The following is a 23,195-nucleotide window of genomic DNA, read 5'->3' as shown; positions in this document are numbered from 1 at the left end:
GAGAGGAAATTTCACAAGTTGTCATTTGTCATGTGACTATATCAAAACTTTCTCGTTTGGAAAAGAGAACTGAGAAAGGGGAACAGAAGCCTTTGGGGGCGCAGGGTGGTCAGCCATGGACCCAGTGGGTTGGCACCGTGAGTGACAGCACCTCCCTGCTCCCTCTCCACGCAGTTAGCCGGAGCCTAAGCTGGGCGTGCGGGTGGCACTCACCGCGGGTAGTTCTCTGCGTGGCTGTGTTACTCATGTGTCTGCACTTCTAGTAATTTCACTCTTGACCTGGGTCTTGATCGAGTCAATGTCCCCTGGGAGCAGAGGCAGAGACAGGGGTTGGGTTCAAGTTTGTTGAAGAGAATCCTCTCTGAAGGAGATGGAGGAGCAGAAACAGAGATGGTGTTAAAGGGGAAATGCGGTGCTCCAGGCACAGCAAGGCCGCTGGGCATGACTGGGGCGGCGGGAGGTGCTTCCAGCTGGGGTAGCTGTCACCTGTGAGACATCAGATCGAAGACAGGGCGCCCCCACCCCTTCGATCTGCACGCTCTTCTCCTGCCACCCCACTCCTGTATGACTATAGACTGTAAGCATTTCTCTACTGCTACATAGCAGACCCCCAAAGTTAACTCTCAATCCTGTGCAGTTTGAGGCGGGCATTCTTCCGGCCTTGCCCGTGTTTCTCCATGCAGCGTGTGTGCTCACTGACCGCGTCACCTGGGAGCTGGCCGGACTGGTGTGGCCTTTCTGTCTCTCGTGGAACAGTAAACTGAACCAACTTGTTGACAGAGCAGCAACAGAGACAGAGCCAATCCCAGGTCCCCAGGGATTTAAGAGGTAGAGCCTAGAGAGAGGTCTTTAGGTCTTTGGGGGTGTGGCCCTTAAATGAGATAATGGGACCCTACCCCCTTCCTTTTCACAGTCCAGCTTGTGGTACGTGTGGTTCTACGCTGCCACGTGTTCCCATCCCACAGACTCAGCACGAGGGGCCTCCAGAAACGTCAGCCAAAATCTCTTTCCACTTATGAGTTGCTGGTCTCAGGTACTCTGTATAGAGGTGGAAAGCTGGTCAAGGCAAGCATTGGTCCTACTCGCCTCTGCTAGGATTCCTCCAGGAAGACCAGAACCCAGTAAAGAAAGCACAGCCTAACCTGGCAAGAGACAGCACAGGGAGTGGAAACTTAGAGGAAAAGGTTATGGCATAAACAGGCTGGGCTTGGTAACCCCAGGTATGTTGGCACACAAAAGGACTCCAGGATGCCACTCCAGTTCCTGGCATAAAAGGTTGAGTGTCAGTGTCCTTCAGTTAACTGGGAAGGTGCCGGAGGGGAGGGGGTCTGGGAGGAAAAGCCAGTCCCATTTAGGGCACTGCTCTTTGTTCCTCTGGGGCATCCCGTAGGGACGTCAAGGCCCCCGACCTGTAAGTCCAGATGCAGACTCAGAAGTGAGGAACAGGATTCTCTGTCCAATTTTTTTTAACCATGTATGAAGTCAAAGAAATCAGGACTCTGAATACCCATGTAATTGCTCATGATGGGAAGAAAACCAAGGGTTAAATTCTAATAAGAGAGACTTGCTCCCCAATAGAGTTGTGTGGCCATGCATGGGGGGTGGGGGAGCGCTGAACATTAACTGATGGAGAAATGGCTGAAGCCTCTCCGCCTCTCCAGCGGCTGGCCTTGATTTGCATTTAGATGAGAATTCCTGGGGCTCAGGACCAGGGCTGCCCGAACTCCCAGCACTTAGAAAAGCATGCGCTTCAGCGGACAGAGGGACACTGGTACAGTGGTGACACAAACTCTGACTCTGGTATTAACCATATAGGTGTTGAAGTGGTAGAAAAGTTTAGACCAAGACTGTTGGGAGTGTCCCCGTGTCTGCCCAGTTTGTGCATGACCGCATGCCTCCGGCACTTGCTCTGGGAGGCCGTGTGTTGTAATACCTTCCTCCAGCTCGTCTGGAGGCTTAGCTGAGAGCCTGGGAAATGGGTGTCCAGAGTCCTAAGTGACAGCCGTCCCTTCTGCATGATTACAAAAAGGAGGAATGGAGTCCATGCGCTGACGGCTCATGCCTGTAATCCTAGCTACTCAGAAGGCTGAACCCAGCCCTCACAGGAAAGCTTGTGAGAATCTTATCTCTAATAACCATGGAAAATCTGAAAGAGGAGCTGTGGCTCAAGTGGTAGAGCCAAAAAGCTCAAAGATAGCACCCAGGCCTTGAGTTCAAGCCCCCATGTCCCCCTCCCCCCCCCCCCAAACAAAGCCAGAAGTGGAACTGTGGCTCAAGTGCTAAACACCAGTCTTGAGTGTAAAAACTAAGGGACAGTGTCCAGGCCCTGAGTTCAAACCTCAAACACACACACACACACACACACACACACACACAGTGTCCAGGCCCTGAGTTCAAACCTCAAACACATACACACACACACACACACACACACACACACACACACACACACACACACACACACACACACACACACACACACACACACACACACACACACACACACACACAGAGGAAATGGAGGTGGTAGTTCCATAGAAAGCACTCTAAGAATCCCCGCAGGGATGCTGTAATGCGATTTCTCCATCTCTGCCTGTGGTTTTCCATTAAACGCTCATTGCTTATAATCATTTTTCCCAATTGGTAAGGCTATTCAGTTACCATGCTTGGGTCTGATTAAGCCTTTCCCTTTTCTTTCTTTTAAAAATTAGAACCATCTGGAGAACTAGTTAGTTCTTCTGTTCTTTTATTTGGTGGAGGGGAGGGGGATGCGGAAGTACTTGGCCTTCTACATGCTAGGGAGGCGCTCCACTGCTTGAACTCTACTCCCAACTCATTTTGCTTTAGTTATTTTTCAGAATAGGGTCTCAGGCTCTTTGCTTAGGCTGACCTGGAACTGTGATCTTCCTGCCTCTGCCTCCTGTGAACTGAATGTTCCAGCTGTGCGCCGCTGCCCCTGGTCTTCTATTCCCTGGTGGTACTCATGGTCTTGCACCTGCTAGGCAGACAGAAAGCAGCACTATTGTTTGAGCCACACCTCACTTGCTTTCATTATCTTTTGAATTGGGTCTTACTTTCTGCCAGGGCTATCCTGTACCTTGATCCTCCTAGTGAATTTTCTCACATAGCTGGGTTTAATAGGCACATGCCACCATGCCCAGCTTTTAATTGAAGAAGGGGTCTTGTCAACTTGTTTTTCCTCCAAGTTGACCTTGTACCACTATCTTCCCAATCTCAGCCTCCTGAGTAGCCAAAGTTGCAAGCATGAGACACTATATACCCACCTCAGGCTTGATCTGTGAGATGCGGTCCCATTATCCAGGCTGGCCTTGAACCTCAGTCCTCCTATCTCTGCCTCCCAAGTAGCTGGAATTACATTTGTAAGCCATCATGCCTGACTTGATTCTATCTTTTAAAAATAACATTCCTGCTGGTGCCAGGCCCAGACCTATAATCCTAGCTACTCAGGAAGCTGAGATCTGAGGATTGTGGTTCAAAGCCAGCCCTGGCAGGAAAGTCCATGAGACTGTAATTTCCAGTAAACTACTCAGAAAACCGGAAGTGGCACTGTAGCTCCAGTAGTAGAGCGCTTGCCTTGAGCTGAAGAGCTGAGAGACAGGGCCCACGTCCAGAGTTGAAGCCCCATGACTGACCAAAACTAAATAAATAAAGAACATTCCTCTTTTCCTCCAGAAAACCTAGAGAATGGTTACACAACGCTGTGAGCACACAGGACAGTGCTAGCTGGGAGGTAAAATGATTAAGATGTGTATTTTAGCACACAAAGAAAAATTCTAAAGAATTTGTACAAAATTCCTTACTATAAAAGGAGAAACATAAAGAGGAAATTTTGAACTTGTGATTCTAGCACTTCAAGACAAACAGAAAAAGCAGTGTTGAGCTTTTGCTCAACCTTTCTAGTCCTTTTATATAGAGACACAAAAACAGGTAACAGCTGGGCACCTGTGGCTCACACCTGTCATCCTAGCTACTCAGGAGGCTGAGATCTGAGGATCACGGTTCAAAGCCTGCCCAGGCAGGAAAGGCTTTCCAAAGAATGACCAGAAAGCCAGAAGTGGTGCTGTGGCTCAAGTGGTAGAGCACTAGCCTTGAGCAAAGTAAAGTGCAGGGACAGCGCCCAGGCCCTGAGTTCAACACACACAGATACACACATACACAAAGAGCTCATTCAACAACTTAGCCATTCACATATTCTGTCTGTTTGGACAGGATTTCTCTATGTAGCACAGTTTAACCTCAAATGCATGTACCCCTGTCTCCACCTCCCAAGTACTGGGATTACAGGTGAGCACCACCCTGCCCAGCTCCACCGTTGATGCTATTTTTAGTCAGGCAGCTGGCTTCTTCAATTGACTTGGTTTGTTTCTTAGGCATCTTGTTCTGTTTGGAGGCCTCCGTCTCATAAAATGTAATAGACATTAGTGTTGAATAAGTCTTGTGTGCTATTCAAATTAAGTCAAATGCTAGGTCTGACACAGTAAGAGAGTCAATATGGTTAAGAGGCTAGAGAACATCTACAACATACCAAAAGCCAGCATGGCCGAGATCATATTGATATGTGCGTCAGTGGATGGTATTCCTTTAGGAAAGTGAGTGAGTGCATGTCAGCCCCCGGGAAGCAATAGAGACAAATCGTCCGAGACTCATCAGGAGCTGGAAGAGCAGGAGAAGGAAGCAAATTTCCCCGTGTTGCCGGCTTTCATCCTGGCCTCTCCTCCTGCGTCCAGCAATGTGGCTTGGAGATCTCTGAACACCTACTGGAGGCTTTGAGGTCCGGATTGGTGTGTCTCCCACTGCTAGGACGTATTGACACGGGCTGGGGAATCTTTGATGAAAAGAAAATTATTGTGGTTCCTAGTTCTGTTCCCCAGTTGAGGTGCCGCTCTGGCCAAGTCCCGGGCAGCACACAGTGCAGGACATCCCGCAGGCAGGCCGAGCTGCACGCGTGTCTGCTGAGGGTGCGCTGTCTGTCTGCTCCTCTCTTTCTCCCCACTTCTCATTTTCTCTCACCTCCCCCCCGCCCACCCCTTCCCCTCTTCCCCTTCTCTCTTTTCTCTGTCTCTCTCTCTCTCTCTCAAAGAGACCACAATGATTCAACCTTGCATTCCCCACTGTAGTAGATTCACCTGATCCTGGCACCCCCTTAAGTACTATTGAGACTAAGTCTCTGCTCTTTACCTAGCACACTGGTCCTTGAGCTCTGGAGGAGACCGACTGTATCAAACCACCCATATCTGATGATCTGTGAGCTGGGGGCTTCCTGCCCACATGTTTATTGTCTTCCAAAATGCAGGATGGCCGTGGAACTCATTCCCCGTGTTGTATGTTTGATGGGTTCAGATGCAACAGGCGGGAGCATGCGTGTCATCATGCACCACCCGAGCAAGCTCAGCAAGGGCGGCCAGGCCTTTCTGCTGAACTAGAGGGGCTCTCACTTCAAAGCGCAGACCTGAGCCAGCACCCGTGGCTCACACCTGTAACCCTAGCCACTCAGGAGGCTGAGAGCTGAGGATCACAGTTCAAAGCCAGCCTGGGCAGAAAAGTCTGTGTCTCTGTGTAACCAGCAAAAAGCAAAAAGTGGAGGTGTGCTCAAGTGGTAGAGTGCTAGCCTTGAGCTAAAAGTCCAGTCCATGGGCAGCCTGGGGTCCCTGGGAGGCCTTGGACGACATATCTGAGTGATGGAGGGCACCACGGGAGCTCAGACTCCAGTCCAGTGCTGCTCTCTAGGTGGAAAGGCAGGGAGGCTCTTGCTCCTGTCATGACCAAGTGTTGTGAGCATGAACCTTGTTGGCCTGACTTAAAAGGGAGGGACGGAAGAAAACATGGACCTGCACCCCAGGAAAGCAAAGTCCATTTGAAAGTCCAGAGAGATAGAAAACAAAACCAGCAGTAGAATAGGAATACACACACACACACACACACACACACACACACACACACACACACACACACACACACACACACACACACACACACACACACACACACACACACACACACACAGAGAGAGAGAGAGAAAGGAGATCCTGGAGAAAATAAACACACAATTAAAAGTCTGTGCTAAATAACAGAAGTGGACACTTCTTTTTGTGTGTACATGTGTGGTGTTGGGGTTTGAACCCAGAGCCCGCAGCTTGCTGGGCAGGTACTCTACTGGTGAGCATTGACTCCAGCCCTTTTTTGTGCTGGTTATTGTAGACATAGGATCTCTCGCACGTCCTGAGCACACAGCTGGGCTGTCATCCTGCTAGTCACATTTTGCATTATAGCTAGTATAACAGGCCATGTACTGAACTCTTGGTTGAGAAGGGGTCTCCAGAACTTTTCTATCTGAATTGGCCTCAGGCTGTGAAACTCCAAATCTCAGCCTCCCAAATAGGATTACAGGGGTGAGTCACTGGTGCCTGACTCAAGAGACTGCATTTTAGATAAGCTACCTACGCTAAATGTCAGAAAATCAAGTTGCCACTTACAAAGATATTTTGTTCAATGTAGAGAAAAAGGTTCAACTTGTACTTCATTCCAACTGCACCATGAGCAGTTAGTGTGGTTACTCCTGACCGCTCTGTCACTAAATGCCATCACTAGTTAAGAGAGTCATGTGATGTAGCTTGTGCAATCCAATGTGGGTGGTACCATCTACCATCTTTTGTTTCCTTCTGATCCAGTCTTACTCCATTAAATTCTGAATTGACCTAGATCATTGTCTGCAGGTAATTAGGAGGTTCTGTATCTCTCTGTATTTCACGCTGTGTGTGTGTGTATGTGTGTGTGTTTGCACACATGTGCCTGTGTTCATATACTAGTACTGGGGCTTGAACTCAAGACCACATGCACTCAATTGGCTTTTTCCACTCAAGGCTAGTGCTCTACCACTTGAGCCTAGCACAAATGTAGGTCTACTTCAGAAAGATAAAGGGACACACTCATTTCAGACCCACCAGGCTGACCCTCTGTGGGGTCAGGCCTGCTGCCTAATTTTCTCCAGTCTTCGAATAATTACCTTCATTGGAAATATGTTTTCAATAACAGAGTAGAAATTGGGTGTCACTCTCTGAACATACTTCAAAAGAAATAGTCCTTACAGGAAGTCATGAATTCATTTTAGGGAGGAATTGGCTTTATTTTTGAGCAATTTGAAGTTATTTGGAAGAGGAGCAAAATAAACCAAATCCTTTTCCCTAAATACATTGATTAAAATCAATGAGACAAATTAATGCTGGGTGTGAGTATTTTTTTTGAGTTCCATTTTCTGCACTCCTTTTAAAATCCAATTGTTTTCTCTTTACAGAAATTTAAACTGACAGGGTGCAGTGTCTCATGCCTATAATCCCAGCTACTCAGGAGGCTGAGACCCGAAGATAATGGTTCAAAGCCAGCCCAGGCAGGAAAGTTTATGAGACTCTTAGCTACAGTGAACCACCAAAAAGCCAGAAGTGGCACCTGCCTGGAGCACAAAAGCCAAGCAAGGGTGGGAGGCCTTGGGTTCAAGTCCAAGTACTGGCACCAAAAAAAAAGAAGAAGAAAGAAAATAGAAACCACAACTGTTGGGTGGTGGTGGCAGAAAGCTCAGCCACCAGCCAGCCAGGTGTGGTGGCCTCGGCGGCCTCCCGCCCACGGTGAGAATCCATAAAACAAAAGTCACTTTTCCCTTCAAAACGTCAATTCCAGCACTCCAGGGAAAGGGATGACAATCATGTCTACATAGGAAGAGGGCCAAGGGAAGCGTGAGTAAACCGAATGTAATAACCTCTCAACCCACTTCCAAGTTCCACATCAACTGTTTACGCACAGAGCTTTTATTGATTTACTAATAATGAACAATTTGCTCAAATATTTTGAATGCCTATTGTGTGGCAGGTTCAGGCCACACCAAGAGGAGGAGTCATTCTTGCCCTTCAAGGAGCGATTCAGACTGTTGTTTGTGTGTGTGTGCATGCACGCGCGCGCTCTCACGCGCATGCACCAGCACTGTAACTTGTACTCTTGCTTAGCTTTTCCCCTCAAAGTTCACACTCTCCCACTTCTTGTTCTCTGGATAACTAATCCCGTAATTCTTCATTAGTTCACTAGTTCTCTGGTGGTTTACTGAAGATAAGAGTCTCATAGAGGGACTGAGAAGGTGACTTAGTGGTAGAGTGCTTGCTTAGCATGCATGAGACCCTGGGTTTGATTCCTCAGTACCTCGTGTACAGAAAAGGCCAGACGTGGCGCTGTAGCTCAAGTGGTAGAGTGCTAGCCTTGAGCAAAAGAAGTTCAAGGACAGTGCCCAGCCCCGGAGTTCAAGCCCAGGACTGGCACAAAAAAAAAAAAAAAAAAGTCTCACAGATTTTCCTTCCCAGGCTGGCTGTGAACCTTGATCCTCAGATCTCTGCTTTTGAATAGCTAGGATTACAGGCATGAGCCACAAGGTAACCCTCATTAGAGACAGCAGAAGAGTCCTAAATGCCAGCCCAGTGTGCCTCGTTCATGCCACAGAGAAATACATGCATTAAGAGAAGCAATTAGATGGACACCAGTGGCTCACGCCAGTCATCCTAGCTACTCAGGCAGCTGAGATCTGAGGATCACAGTTCAAAGCCAGGCAGTAAGGAATGTTTGTGAGACCCTTACCTCCAATAAACCACTCAGAAAACAGAAGTGGAGCTGTGGCTCAAGTGGTAGAGCACTCGCCTTGCGCTGAAGAACTCAGGGGCAGCGCTTAGGCCCAGAGTTCAAACCACACAACCGACCTAAAAAAAAGGAAGAAAGAAAGAAAGAAAGAAAAGAAAAGGAAGGAAGGAAGGAAAGAAAGAAAAGTAATTAGCCAGACAAGTTGGAGAGGAGGGAGGAGAGGAGGGAAGCAAGGGAGAAATCAGAAGAGGCTTCCTAGAGAGGGCCGGGTAGGAACCAGCCAAGTGAGAGAGAGCTGGGGGAGAAGCCAGATCGTCCTAAAGCCTCCATTGGGCAAGGCACTGCAACCTCCAGGACGCCCCAAAAAGCCTGCACAGGGTTTTAGTGCAGGGTACCCAGTCTGGAAGCCTGATGAGGCACCATGGTGGGTAGAGACAAGAACCAACACAGAAAAAAACCCTAAAATGACAGAGAAAACACAGGGACAGTTTCAGACAGGCGAATGGAGATGATCAGGAAGCAGTATGGAGCCCAGAGGTGAGAGGGGCACACAGGGGTACCCCAGCCATCTGGAGCAGATGGCAGGAAGTGAATATAGGATGTTCTGGAAGCTCTTGCCCAGTCACTGGGCATTGGAGACTTCCCTGGCAGAACAGGGTGAAACTCAGTGACAGCAGCAGCAGATGACATGGAGCGACTTTGCTTCTTGATACTAAATTATTCACAAGCTCTTTATCTGGTATTTAAAGTTGAATTATTTCTTGCAGTAGCTATTGAAGGTTTTTTTTTCCAAAGGCAGAGTAAACTCCCATCCAACCTTGGTGCATTAGGGAATGTTTTTTGGCAGTTGTTTACTGATGAAGCATTCAGATGAAGTTTTCATTCAAAATACTGTTATTTTTGCAGCACCTAGGCACAACTATGCACACTAAACCTTAATAATTTAGCTTTTTTATCCCCCACTCGGAACAGCTCCATCTCTCGCAAGCCTCCTTCCAAAAGTGTGATTCAGAGCATGTCCTTCCACCATACTGAAGCCTGGCAGCCCCAGATCGGCTGCATGCAGCGGGAAGACGCCCCAGTCCTCAGCCATAATGAGACCATGTCCTCCTCCCTGGTTTTTTTTGGGAGAAATGGCACCACGGGGTTGCTGCTGCTGCTGCTGCTGCGGGCAGGACTGGTGCAGATGGAAGAGGTGAGGGATGACTTGAACACAAGCCCCTCTCCTGGCCAGTGACGGTGCCTGAGCCCTTTCCGCTGCAGGCTTCCCCCTTTCCCCCCACCTCCGGCCCTCCTGGAGCAGCTAAAATTAAGTCTGGCACAAGTCAGTGGTTCTTTAAGCAAACATCTCCATAAAAGGTCAGTGGATGACCACCAACTTTAAATCATTTGTGCCTGTGTGTCTCTCCTTGGACCTGTGAACATATTATATGTGCCTAAAAAGTTCCCAAAATTGACAAGTCTGCTAGTGTTCTAGGCCGGCCTTTTTTTTTTTTTTTTTTTTTTTTGGTCGGTTGTGGGGCTTGAACTCTGGGCCTGGCGCTGTCCCTCAGCTCTTCAGCTCAAGGCGAGCGCTCTACCACTTGAGCTACAGCGCCACTTCCGGTTTTCTGGTGGTTTATTGGAGATAGGAGTCTCACGGTTTCTCCTGCCCAGGCTGGCTTTGAACCGCGATCCTCAGATCTCAGCCTCCTGAGTAGCTAGGATTACAGGCGTGAGCCACCAGCGCCCGGCTTTTTTTTTTTTTTTTAAGTTGTCAGTCCTGGGCTTGAACTGGGCCTGGGCACTGTCCCTGAGCTCTTCAGCTCTACCACTTGAGCCACAGCGCCACTTCCTGTTTTCTGGTAGTTAATTGGAGATAAGAGTCTCACAGACTTTCCTGCCCCTACTGGCTTTGAACCGTGAGCTTCAGATCTCAGGCTCCTGAGTAGCTAGGATTACAGGTGTGAGCCACAGGTGCCCGACCTTTAATGAAAAAAATGTGAATATCTTCTTGCTAAGTGAAACCTAGGCAGTAATTGAGCTTTCTCTTCATATGACTTCAAAACCCTTCCACTTCAGCATCCTGTACAACCACAGTCGGTATGGCTGCAGGAACTTCTTTCTAATCCTTCCTTACTACCTAGACAACTAGACATTTCTGTATGAATATTCATAATGGCAAAAAAACAGGTGGAAACTGCCTAAATGCCCATCCACTGATGGATAGATGAAGAAAACCTGGTAGATCACCACAGTAGAATATTCTCAGCAGTGGAAAGACATGTTGATTCATGTTGTAACATAGATAAGCCTTAAGATGTTTTTAAAGCCAGTCAGAAGACCGCATATTATATGATTTCGTGCATATGACACGTGCAGAATCAGAAAACCGGTAGAGACGGAAAGTAGGTTAGTGGTTGCCTGGGCAAGTATTGGGAAGTAACTGATAATTGGGTATGAGGTTCTCCTTTGGGATAATAAAAATGTTGTAAACTTTTACAACTCAGAACATATTGAAAACCACTGAACCATGAACTTCAAGAAGATGCACTGTAGCCCAGTGTTGGTGGCTCACGCCTGTAATCCTAGCTACTCAGGAGGCTGAGATCTGAAGATCTCGGTTCAGAGCTTGCACAGGCAGGAAAGTCCATGACACTCTGATCTCCAGTTAACCACCAGAAAACTGTCACTGTAGCTCAAGTGGTAGAGCACTCTCGCCTTGAGCTGAAGAGCTCCAGGGTTCAAGCCCCTTGACGGACCAAAAAGATGCATTACATTTCATGCAGGCAATTAAATCATTTTCTCTCGGTTGGGAAGGGGGGTACAGTGAACCTCACAAGCAGGAGAGGGACACAGGTACAGAGAAGGTACAGAACAGTTGGGTAACACTGGGCCCCTCATGCCTCCCTTTATTGCCAGAAGAGCCTCTGTCTACCCCTGACCTCTGCCTCTGTCATCACTAAGCATTTCATTTGTTGTTGCTTTTTGTTTTGTTTTTGCCAGTCCCGGGGCTTGAACTCAGTCTGGGAACTGTCCCTAAGCTGCTTTTGCTCAAGGCTAACACTCTCCCACTTGAGCCACAGCGCCACTTCTGGCTTTTTCTGTGTATGTAGTACTGAGGAATTGAACCCAGTGCTTCATGCATGCTAGGCAAGCACTCTACCACTAAGCCATATTCCCAGCCAGCAGGGGTCTCTCTCCTGCTTGTAAGGTTCACTGTACCCCCCTTCCCAGCCAAGAGAACATGATTTAATTGCATGTATGAAATGTAATACATCTTTTTTTTTTTTTGGTCGGTCAAGGGGCTTGAACCCTGGAGCTCTTCAGAGCTTAATGTAAATGGACGTCTATAGCATGTGACCTTTGCGGTGTGGCCCTTTTGTTTGTCGGTCTTGGGGGCTGAACTCTGGACCTGGGCACTCTTCAGCTCAAAGTTAGTGCCATACCACTTGAGCCACAGAGCCATTTCCAGCTTTTTTCCTGTTTATGTGGTGCTGAGGAATTGAACCCAGGGCCTCATGCATGCGAGGCAAGCGCTCTACCACTGAGCCACCTTCCTAGCCCACATTTTTATTTCTTATAAAAAACTAGTTTGATTAATTTCCCCAACTGTTTTTCAGAGCACAGGTTTCAATTTTATTCACACCTGCAATGTTTTTCTCCATCTTCACTGGCACCTTTTATTTATTCTGACGGCCATGAAGGGTGAACAACTGGAGCCATGCCCGTTCTTGCTTCCCTTATCTTTAGATAGGGTCTCCTTACCTTTGCTTGAAGGGTTTCAGACTGAAATCCTCTTCCCTTCATCTCCAGCACAGCTTGGATTACAAGTATGTGCTACCACCTCAACCCAAAAGTTCATTTTAATGAAATGCTGGGTTTTTTTTTTTTTTCTCTCTAATGGCAGTGGTTTTGGCGTCAGGTCTCACACTTGTCCTAAGTCTCAGAAATTGACCCCTATTTTTTTCCTCTGAAGGTTTTTTTTTACCATTTTTAATTTTTAATTCTGATCCAATATCAGCTAATTTTTGTCTAAGACTTGAGCTCAAACTGATGTTTGCTTTCTTGCCTGTGGATATCCAATTTGTCCCATATAGTTGCCTTTCCCAAACAACACGTTTAAGCCTATTTGGGGTTCTGTATTGATCATTTCATCTATGCCTCTGCCAACATTACCATCTTGATTACCACAGCAATAATTGAATAATTGAATAATTGCTGTTAGAATCCGTCTACCATCCCAGGGGATCATGCAGAGGCAGGCAGGCACAAGAGAAAGATTATTATAAGGTTTATTAGAGCAGCCATGTTTCCACCAGGAGAGGGAGCAATATGGCATCTGCCCCTATCCAGGTGGGTAATCCTGGGGCTAGTGGCGAGGTCCAGGTCCATCGCAGGTAGGTCTGGGTGGAGAATGGGAGTGGCCAGTACATAGAGGGAACTCTAGGGCAGGGACAAGCTCAGGTCTGGGTGGAGCTGAGGCCCAGAGGTAGGGGTAATGCTATCATTTACTACAGCTGTCATTGAATAGGGGTGTTCTTACTTTGCTCTGAATTTTCAGGATTATCTTAGGTATTCTAGAACTTGTACCCTTCTGTATAACTTTCAGAATAAGCTTGTCTATCCTGGGGTTTGAATTCAGGGCCTGGGCGCCGTCCCTCAAGTTTTTTGCTCAAGGCCAGCGCTCTGTAACTTGACCCACAGCTTCACTCCCCGATGTTTGGAGGTTAATTGGGAATGAGTCTAGTATGGCTGGCTTTGAGCTAGGATCCTCAGATCTCAGCCTCCTGAGTAGCTAGTATTACAGGCTGACAAAGGTGTTTGTTTTGATGGGAATTGTATTAAACCAAAAGATGTACCTGGGGGGCAAGTGGACTCACGTTGGACCTTCCAGTTCATGAAAGTGAGTGCTTCTCCCGTTCATTTTGTCCACATTTTGTGCCTCGATCCTGTTGTGAGTTTCTTCCATTTACTCCAGAGCATTCATTTTTATTGCAGAGATTATAAACCATGCCGTTTCTCTGCTTCCACATCTTTACCGTTAGGATGCAGAAGTGCAGTTGATTTGGGTATCTTTTCTTTCTATGCTATGACCTCGCCGGTCTTCCTAGTTCTGGTTGCTTCGGTTGGCTTGGGTTTTGTCGATTTCCTAGGATTTCCTATACGCACAGCCATCTCTTTTGCAGGGCTTTCTTTCTTTCTTTCCTTTAATTCCCTTCTCTGGTCTCTGGCAGTGGCTAGGACTTTGGGCCCTTGGTTGGTTTCATGAGCCTTGGCCACCTGGCCTTGCTCCTCAACTTACAGGTATTCATTCTTTCACTGAGAAGCAGACACGGCTGCAGGTTTTTACCAGAAAAACACCTTACCAAATCAGTTCCGTCTTTTGATCCCCGCTCACCCCATCTTTATTAGGGGAGGGGGGGCTTACGTGGGGGTTGGCCCCACGTCGCAGCAGTTACAGTGAACACGGTGTCGTCGGTGCTTCCTGCTGGGGACCAGGGCCTCTGCGCCCGGGTGGGCGCGGGGGCCGGCCTGCGAGCTGGGCCGCGTGGGGGCGGCGTGGGCCGCCGCGCGCCCGCCGAGCCTCGCCGCGTGCCGGCCTCGGTTGGCCACGGGCGCGGCGCGGATCCCCAGCTCGGGGTGACAGCCGTCGCCGGGCCAGACGTGGGCGGTGTCAGCTTCTGGCGGCAGCGCCCCGGAGAAGACAACGCGGGCGGGCCGCGGGGCCCGGAGCGAGGGGAGGACCCGGCCGGCTGCTCGGCGCAGCTCCCCTCCCCGGCGGCCCGGCCAGGCCGCGGAACCCGAAACCCAAGGAGGAAGGAGGGAAGCCTGAAGGGACGCCCCAGCCGCGCGGGTACGGGGTGCGGGAGGCCGGGGCCCGACCGTGCGGGTGCGGGGTGCGAGGTGCGGGAGGCCGGGGCCCGGGCTTCACCCCCCCTCCCCCGCTCCCGGCCATCACCGCCCCCTCCCCAGGCGGGCCGAGCCCACACCTGCGCAGGTCGGACCTGCCCGCCCTGGGGCCGCGGACGCCAGGGGCGTACGTACGTCGGTGCGTGCGTGCGTGGGGGGCGTGCGTGGAGGGAGGCCGGGCGCCACCGTGAGGGGCGTCTGGCCGTGCACGCGGCCCGGAGCAGGGGCGCACGCCGGTGCGGGGCTCCCCTTCCCACGCTTCCTCCCGGGCCGTACCACAGGCGCAGGAGGGTGAGCGGAGCGTGCCACTGGCGGACCCACCAGCGGAGGCAGCGGAGCCGCGTGGAGGGCGACTCCCTCTTCGCCTGACCCCTCCCTAGTCAGCCCCGCCCCGGGCGCCTCTCCTCCCCCTCCCGCCCATGTTAGCCCCGCCCCTTCCTGCTCAGCCCCGCCCCTGGCGTCTCTTTCCCCACTCTTCCTTGTTGGCTCCGCCCCTCCCCGTTCAGCCCCGCCCCGAGCGTCTCTCCTTCCTCCACCCCGCTCGTGTTGACTCCGCCCTCCGCTCGTGTTGACTCCGCCCCTCCGTTCGGACCCGCCCCGGGCGTCTCCTTCCTCTACCCCGCCCGTGTTGACTCCGCCCCCCGTCAGCCCCGCCCCGGGCGTCTCCTTTCCTCACCCCGCCTGCGTCCCTCCCGCCGCTGCCGCTGCCGCCGCCCGCCGCCCGCCGCCCGCCGCCCGCCGCCCGCCGCTCGCCGCCCGCCGCAGGCCCCTCCTCCCCGCCCGCGCCCGCGGAGCGAGGCCCGAGCGCCCGGCCGGCCGCGAGCCCGCCGAGCCGGGGACGAGCGGCGCGGCCCATGCTGATCCCTGTCCTCCTCCCCCTCAGGCGGCGCTGGCGGCGGCCCCGGGACCCGCGGAAGCCGGCATGCTGGAGAAGCTGGAGTTCGACGAGGAAGGTGAGTGGCGCCCGCCGCCGCTTCCCGCCCGGACCCCGCTCGGACCCCGCGGCGGGCGGCGGGGCCGCGGCTCGGGCCGGGGCAGCGGCCGCCGGCGTGCGCCGGGGCGGGCGGCCCTTTTGTCCTCCGCACCCGGACTCGGCGGAGCGGGCTGTCCTGCAGCCCCGCCTGGGCGCCGGCGCGGCGCCCGCACCGGGACCCGGCACCCCGGCACCCGCCGCGAGGCCCGCCGGTCTGCGCCGCGGGACGTGCCCGGCAGGGTGTGTCCCCGGCACTGGGGAAAGTTCAACCCCCGGCGGCCCCGGAGCCCCTGTCAGCGCCGCCGCGCGCTCCGCGCCCGGCCCTTCTGCCCCATTTTCTGCCGAGCCTCCTCACAGGTAGATAATAACCGGGTCGCACTTGGAGGCCGGCGTGCGAGGCAGGAGCGAGCTCGGCCAGCATGCCTATTTAAGATGGAACCCGGCGAGCCAGCTCCGAGTGGAGCGCGAACTTTATGTAAGATGCGTGACAACTGGAGCCTTTCAAAGGCCTTCCTGCCGTCGGGTGTGCCACCACCACCCAGCGACTCACGTCTCTCCCTGCTTTCCCAGGCGGGTCGGTGGCGTGGATAACGCGCCTGAGAGGGGAGGGGCCTCGTGCCAACTTCGTGCCCCCTGTTCCCTGTGATTCCCGCGATTACTTAAATCAGCCTTGTCCGGCCAGCCCTTCCTCCACTTCAGGCCTGTTCCCGTGGTCTTGTAAGTGCTCTGCTGTGTCTCACACGTGTTGGCTGGAAGGTAACGCATCCATAGAAATTGCCATTTGAGGTCCTCTGTATTTATTAACTTGATTCATTTCAGAATCTGCAGGACTTAATTTACATTTCATCCTCCTGCAAGTTAAGCCAGTGACTTCATCAGAGCGCTTCCCAGGAAGGATACTGCAGGGCATGTCTTGGCCCTGGTCCTCCGTGTGTTCCGGGATGCTCTTTCTATTCAGATTTTGAACGGCTAAATCACAGATTAGGGTGAAGCCAGGAGACTGGCCAGCAATCACTTACAGAAGAGCTGTAGGATGTTTAAGGCTCAAAGCCAGGCAAAGATGGCTCGTGCTTGCTTGTAAGCCTATCTACTCAGGAGATTGAGATCTGAGAATCTTCATTGAAAGCCAGCCCATTCAGAAAAGTTGGGGAGAGCCTCATTATCTCCAATTAACCAGCAAAAAGCCAGAAATGAGATTGTGTGGCTCAAATGGTAGAGCACCAGCCTTGAGTGGAAAAGCTAAGCAAGAATGTGAGGCCCAGAGTTCTTGCCTCCCAGTATTGGGGCACATATGGGCCCACACACACACACAAATTTAAAAAGGACCCAACTTCAGGTTCAGATCTTACCTCCACATGTTCGTTGACTATCTGATCTTCGACAAGTGACTTTACCCTGTCTTTCCCATAGTTAGAAGACAGAGCTAATATCAGGCTGTTGGGAAGAGTAAATGCGTCCATCTGTAACCTTGTACTCAGTATAGGGTAAACACATAGTAAGCACTTTGTAAATATTATTTGTATTTAAGTGTCATTAGCCCTGTGCCAAATGCATGGACTTCTCGAGGCTGGTATTAATCATAACACAGAGATTCTTCTCAGTGTTGGTTTGGTGGCTCCCCCCTCCCCCACAACCTGTCCTAAGATTTATTTATTTAATTATGCTGCATTTCTCAAAGTAGACACAGCCCTCCTCCCCCCCCCAGCATTGTTCCTGTCTGTGTAATGAATGTATTCAATCGAAACATCTAAGAAAGGGAATGTCTTTTCACCCATCTATTTTTATCTGTATTGCTGTCGTTGCTTTAAAGCATGCCGAATCCCACAAATAACCCTGTCAAACATCGCGAGGTTTTTCAGGAGGCCGATGTTAAACAGTGCCTTGGAAGCTGTGAGCCAGGCTGGAAGAGCAGTGGTGTTGGCGTGGTAGTCCAAAAAACACTTCATTGTTTCTTTGGAACTTCAAACTGCTAAATCATCTAAAAAATTTTTTTAGAAAAACTGAGTATCAAGCAGAATCATGCATTTGCTTGGGGGGTGGGGGGAATTGATCCTAACAGTAAGACATTACACCTTTAAATGTCTCCCCAGCTAATGTGCTAGCAGCTTGCCTTCTTGGTGGCTACTAAGCAGACCCTCAGTTTTCACCTTCCTTTGTGTGTGCTGGTCCTGGCACTGGAACTTAAGGCCTCAACTGCCACTTAGCGCTTTCTGCTAGAAGCCTGCACTTGAGCCATACAAAGCTCCACTTCCGGATTTTTGCTGATTAATTGGAAATAAGAGTCTTACAGACTTACTTTCCTTGCTGGGCTGGCTTTGACCCTCCATCCTCAGACCTCAGCCTTCTGAGTAGCAAGGATTACAGGTATGAGCACCTGGCTTACAGACTTTGTGTGTGTGTGGGGGGGGAGGGTCATGGTGCCTGAACTCTGGGCCTGGGCACCATCCTTGAGCTCTTGAGCTCAAGGCTAGCACTCTACCATTTGAGCCACAGTACCACGTCTGACTTTTTCTGCTTGTGTGGTGTTGAGGAATCGAACCCAGGGCCTCAAACATGCAAGGCAAGCACTCTGCCCCTTTCCCAGCCCTTACAGAGCATTTTTTAAGAGTCTAAGCCCAATTCTGTAGATCTAGAATGGGACCACATTGCTGCCAAACTCCATGCTACTGCTGGATCACCAGCTTTTCTTTGAAGACCAAGGCTTCGGGTCACAGTTTGGCAAACTCAGCAAAGGGGCCAGTAGAATATTTGAGACTTGTGGGTGATAGGGTATCGGCCTGTCATAACTACTGAGCTAGACTTTGCAGCAAGAAACCAGATATCGGCTAGAGGCCAAGCACAGTGGATGTGACTGCCCCAACAAGACTTTTATTCACAGAACAGTTCAAGTGCGCAGTCAGACAGAGGACCAGACCCTGCTCCCTGCATCCCTCGCTGTGTCTGCACCCTACCAATCTCATGGCTTCAGGGTGCAACCTGAGGCCATTTTGTAAACACCTGCAAGTCTATTCCGTTGGTCTCTTCTTCCGCTGCCCACTGTTGAGCTGTGGTAGTAGGTGTTCAGTGGCACTGCCTGTAGCTACTTTATAATGAAGAGAACATTAAATAGCCCACTGTATAGAAAATGACCCATAGCGATCACTTAATGCATTTGCTTTTTAAAGTTTTAAGTTATGGGCCCAGTCCCATCGTTTCCGTTTGTGGTTATCGGTATTAACCTTCTCAAACTTGCTTTTATTCCCTGAACGAAGCACTAAGTGTTGTGCAAGCACCCAGTCAATCCGCCTGTTTCATTCCTGATGACCAAGCCTGCTAGAGCTTGGCCGTGTCCAGCCATTCTTCAGCCTTGTTTAGGACTCACACACCCACTCCTGGCTTTCCTTCTGCCATCCCAACTGTTGAAGGAGCCACAGCTGGATTTGGTTCATGGTGATGGTTTCTCTGGCTTCTGTTTTTGGTGGCTGAGTTTGAACTCAGGGCCTCATGCTTGCTAGCCAGGCCCTGCCTACTTAGGCTTCCCATTGTGGTTAGGATGATAAGCATGTGTGCACTTGCGCTCTCTCTCGTGTGCGCTCTTTCTCTCTCTCTCTCTCATGCGCGCGCACACTCACACACACACACACACAAACACAGAGTGCTCTTTTGAAAAGAGGGTGTCATGTACTTCTCTCAGGCTGTCTTTGGATTGCAATCCTCCCAATCCCAGTCTTCCATGAGGTCAGGATTTTATTGGTGTGGGCTACAGGCACCTGCTTTTTGCCATCAGCCTCCCCACTGCTGTCACCTGCACCACCTGTACCCCATTCCCTGCATCATCCTCACTGCTGTTCTGCAAAGCATTTTCCAGACCTCATGTCCACTCACCGTGGCTACAGGAAGCTCAGCCAGCTACGTTCACGGTCATCATAAATGGAGATGAGGCCACCTTATGCGGGAGGAACGCATTTCTTTTCAGCCCAGCGTCTCCAGCCTCAGGCCAGGTGTTTAACTGCGCCGCTGCACTCTCCTGAAAAGCGACCAGGTCTCGGGGCTTCGCTTTCTTGCTGTTCTAGCCTGGTTTTCTCTGCAGAGCCAGGGACTGGCACCTGGTGATCTCTTGCTTCTCATTTGAGCTTGAAAATAGAACCCCAGAGCACATCACAGACACTCAAAAGGAGCAAGCAAAGGAAAACTGTTTTCTGCTGATCCTCTTGTTCTGCCCCTCACCCCCGGGCTGGAGGTGGGTGGTGGTGGTAAGGGAGGGCTAAAGTGAGCGAAGGCGGCCATAGCTTCCAAGACATCCAGGAGGTTTGTGGTGCTCCGAAGGACCACAGAACACGAACAGACACAGTGGAGCTGTGGTAGTACTGTTCATGAGAGTAGAACAAGTAGAGAGGAAAGCTGTCTGAAAGGCTAGTAGGGAAGAGAAGAAAGTTGGCTTTTTGAAAGGCCTTTTGAGGGAGGAGTGGCATCACCTGGCTGCAGAGCTCCGCAGGGGTGCTGACCCCTGAGTGCTGACCTCTGGTGGTAGAGGTTGCAGTGACAGCTTTGAGGTGGCAACAGGGTCTGCCTGGTCCTGTTGGTAATGCAATTGCCTCACAAGCTCTGCCTCCGCCACTGAGTCTGTGTGCTCTTGTTTTGGCAAGTGTTTTGGACCTAGTGAATCTTGACTCCAGTACAACTCACAGTTGTATGAAATAGCAGTAGTTAAATTTGTCCTATCAGCTGGGCACTGGTACCTCACCGCTGTAATCCTAGCTACTCAGGATGCTGAGATCTGAGGATCGCAGTTCAAAGCCAGCCCAAGCAGGAAAGCCCATGAGACTTTTGTTTTTGTTTTTGTCGGTCGTGGGGCTTGAACTCTGGGCCTGGACACTGTCCCTCAGCTCTTCAGCTCAAGGCAAGCACTCTACCACTTGAGCCACAGCACCACTTTATGGAGATAACGGTGGTTTATTGGAGATAAGCGTCTCACAGACTTTCCTGGCCGGGCTGGATTTGAACCGTGAACCTCTGATTTCAGCCTTCTGGGTAGCTAGGATTACAGCAGTGAGCCACTGGCACCCGACTTGGCTCATGCTTTTTATCCCAGCTACTCAAGAGACAGATCTGAAGATTGCAGTTCAAAGCCACCCCAGGCAAGGAAGTCTTTAAGACTTTTGTCTCCAATTAACCAGCAAAAGGCCAGACCCAGAGTGATGGCTCAAGTGGTAGAATGACAGCCTTGTGCAAAAATGCTCAGGAAGTGCTGTGAAGGTGGCTCAGTGGTAGAGTGCTTGCCTAGCATGCATAAGGCCCTGGGTTCGATTCCTCAGCATCACATAAGCAGAAAAAGCCACAGGTGGCACTGGTCCTCAAGAACCACGGCAGTCGCTCTGGGCCCGCTGAGCTTGCTTCTCCATGCTAGGCCTTCCCTGCTTCTTAGCAGGCATGTTGAAAACAGCCTCTGGCCCCATCACCCGTGGCCCAATTCTGACCCATCAGCTTGCTGACCAGAGTCCCAGGCCCCCCACGTCACCCAGTGCAACTCATAAAGAGGGAGAGCTGTTAAAGGTACAAAGCATTTGACGTGTGCTGGGAAATGTGGGAGGATTTTTATATTCATTTTCTCCATGATTATAATAATAGCTGCCATCTTGCGGCACTGTTGTAAGCCACGCACCATGTACCTAGTCCAAGGCGGCGGAAAGGTGGTTCCTGACCTGTGCCACCTGCTCAGAGCCAGGATGAAATAATCTTCCCTTCAAGCCCCCACGGGTCACCTTCTCGTTCTTTTGTTTGTTTGAACTCAGGGCCTCTTGCTTGCTTGGCTTGCTCATTTGGTTTGTTTGCTTTCTCTCACTGCCGGTGCTCAACCACTTAAACCAAGCCTTTAGTCCTGCCTAGCCAGGCCTCTGTCCTACAGCTCGGGCTGTCGGTGCTCTGCTTTAGTTTCCTCCCCCTCCCTGCCTTTTCTTCTCTCTGCCAGCCTAGATCAATAATTGGCACCCCCGCCACCAACGTCAGAAGAGTGATGCTTCATCCGCTGGCATGCACCCATACCTGCTCACGAGTGTTTACCCTGTGTCCCCGTCTTCGTTGAACCATCACAGAGTTGGTCTCTCCAGACCCCCGCTGCCCCTCCAGTCCGTGTTGAGTGCCCAAATTAGAAATGGGAGTGATCATGCCATCTTTTTGTCTACAAACCTTTTTGCAGTCTCCCTTTGCCTGAAGCCCAGGATCCAGATTGCTTAGCAGGGTCTCTGGTGGCCTGCTGCTGCCTCCCTGCCCCTGCCCTGCCCATCTCTTTCTCCTTGGGCCCCTGCCTCTTGCCCCAGGCATTTTCCCTCCAACTCTTCTGGCTTGCTTTGTTTTTCTGGCAGTACTGGGATTTGAAGTCAGGACCTTGTACTTGCTAGGTAGGTGCTCTACCTCTTAATCTAATGTATACTCCAGCCCTTTGTGTTCTGCTTGCTTCTGAGATAGGGCCTCACTTTTTGCTCAGGCCACCCTGGGCTAGAGTCCCTGATATATGCTTCCCATGTAGCTGGGATGGCAGGCGCTTACCACCACACCCTGATTTTACTGTTGAGATAAGGGAGCACAGACTTTTGGGCCTGGATTGACCTCCAACTTTGATCTGCCCAGTCTCAGCCTTATGCAGAAGTAGGGATAAGTGGTGTCACCATGTCCAACTATTGGTTAAAATGAGGTCTCATTAACTCCTGCCCTCCTTCCCCCAGCTGGCCTCATCTCACTATCCTCCTGATTTCTGCCTCCTGAATAACTAGGATTATCTTCTGGCCTTCTTTCACATTGTCCAGCTACTACTTGCTCCTTGCAGGCCCTCTGGACTTGCCACGCACTGTTCCTTTCCCCTAGGTGTTCTTCCTGTCCACTTGGCCCCCTGCTCCTCTAACAGTAAGCTCTTCTGGACTTTACTTCCCATCATAGGATCCCTCCCAGTCAGTGAGTGCTGGGAAGAAGAAACGGGTTTCTTTGCAGTCCATTACCAAGCTCAGGATGGGAGAGACTGGAAATTTAGGCCTGGCCAGGCCCTGTGTAAGCATGTGGAAATGAATGGTGAACCGAGGAAAGGGCAGCTGAAGACTGCACTGGTCACAGAGGTGAGGAGTTGCACGCCACCGTGTGACAGGACCTACTACATCTGGTGGTCAGACCACTGGAAGGAAGGCGGCTGGAGCAGGTAGGGCATGCTGCGTGCAGCCTGAGCCTGGGTCTCAGGGAGCAGAGCATCTTGAGGATCTTGCTTTTGTGGCAGCAAGCTCTGTTGGACTAGCCTCAGGAGAAAGGAGCATCATTTAGCCCAGAGAGTAAAAGAAGAGAGCTAATTCTGGAACCTTCTGGCTGAATTGGAGTCACTTTTGAATCTGTAATGAGCTGATTTCTTCTGCCCCACTTTGAGCTCTTTTCTGTGGATTAGAATGGGTGTCCCAGCACGGAGGTCCCGCGCGTTGTGCTGGCTGATTCCTGTTCCCCTCTGGTTGTGCGTGGGGAAGGTGAGCTAGTCGCACTCATTGAGTAGATTCTGTGACGTGTTCTTTGAAGCTGAGAACCTTACCAGTCATCACGACGTCAAGACGCACACAGCACCACAGCCCCCTAGTGTTGACTGTCGTAGCTTGGAGGCGGGTCCATGTGGTATGGCTCCCTTTTAAACGCCTATGTAATTACCAGCACAGATCGGAGTCCCTCTCCTGTTTAACAGCACCCAGAC

General features: G+C 51.0%; 1 protein-coding gene across 9 annotated transcripts in view; it reads left to right on the top strand.

The window, feature by feature from the left end:
• Prkag2 (protein kinase AMP-activated non-catalytic subunit gamma 2) overlaps nucleotides 1-23,195 on the top strand; it is a 215,025-nt gene that overhangs the window by 143,817 nt on the left and 48,013 nt on the right. For 6 of the 9 annotated variants that reach the window (XM_069997114.1, XM_069997115.1, XM_069997117.1 and 3 more), the window contains one exon: nucleotides 15,410-15,479. The exons of 1 other annotated variant lie outside the window; for it this stretch is intronic. In XM_069997114.1, the coding sequence (XP_069853215.1) occupies nucleotides 15,410-15,479 (70 nt within the window). Of the gene's footprint in view, nucleotides 1-14,332; nucleotides 14,471-15,409; nucleotides 15,480-23,195 lie in introns of those variants that run through there. 2 more of the 9 variants (XM_069997122.1, XM_069997123.1) reach the window with 2 other exon arrangements.

The sequence above is a fragment of the Dipodomys merriami genome, unplaced genomic scaffold, assembly GCF_024711535.1.
Source record: "Dipodomys merriami isolate MVZ:Mamm:240054 unplaced genomic scaffold, mDipMer1.0.p SCAF_5, whole genome shotgun sequence".
Lineage (NCBI taxonomy): Eukaryota > Metazoa > Chordata > Mammalia > Rodentia > Heteromyidae > Dipodomys > Dipodomys merriami.
This window is presented reverse-complemented; position numbering and strand designations above follow the sequence as displayed.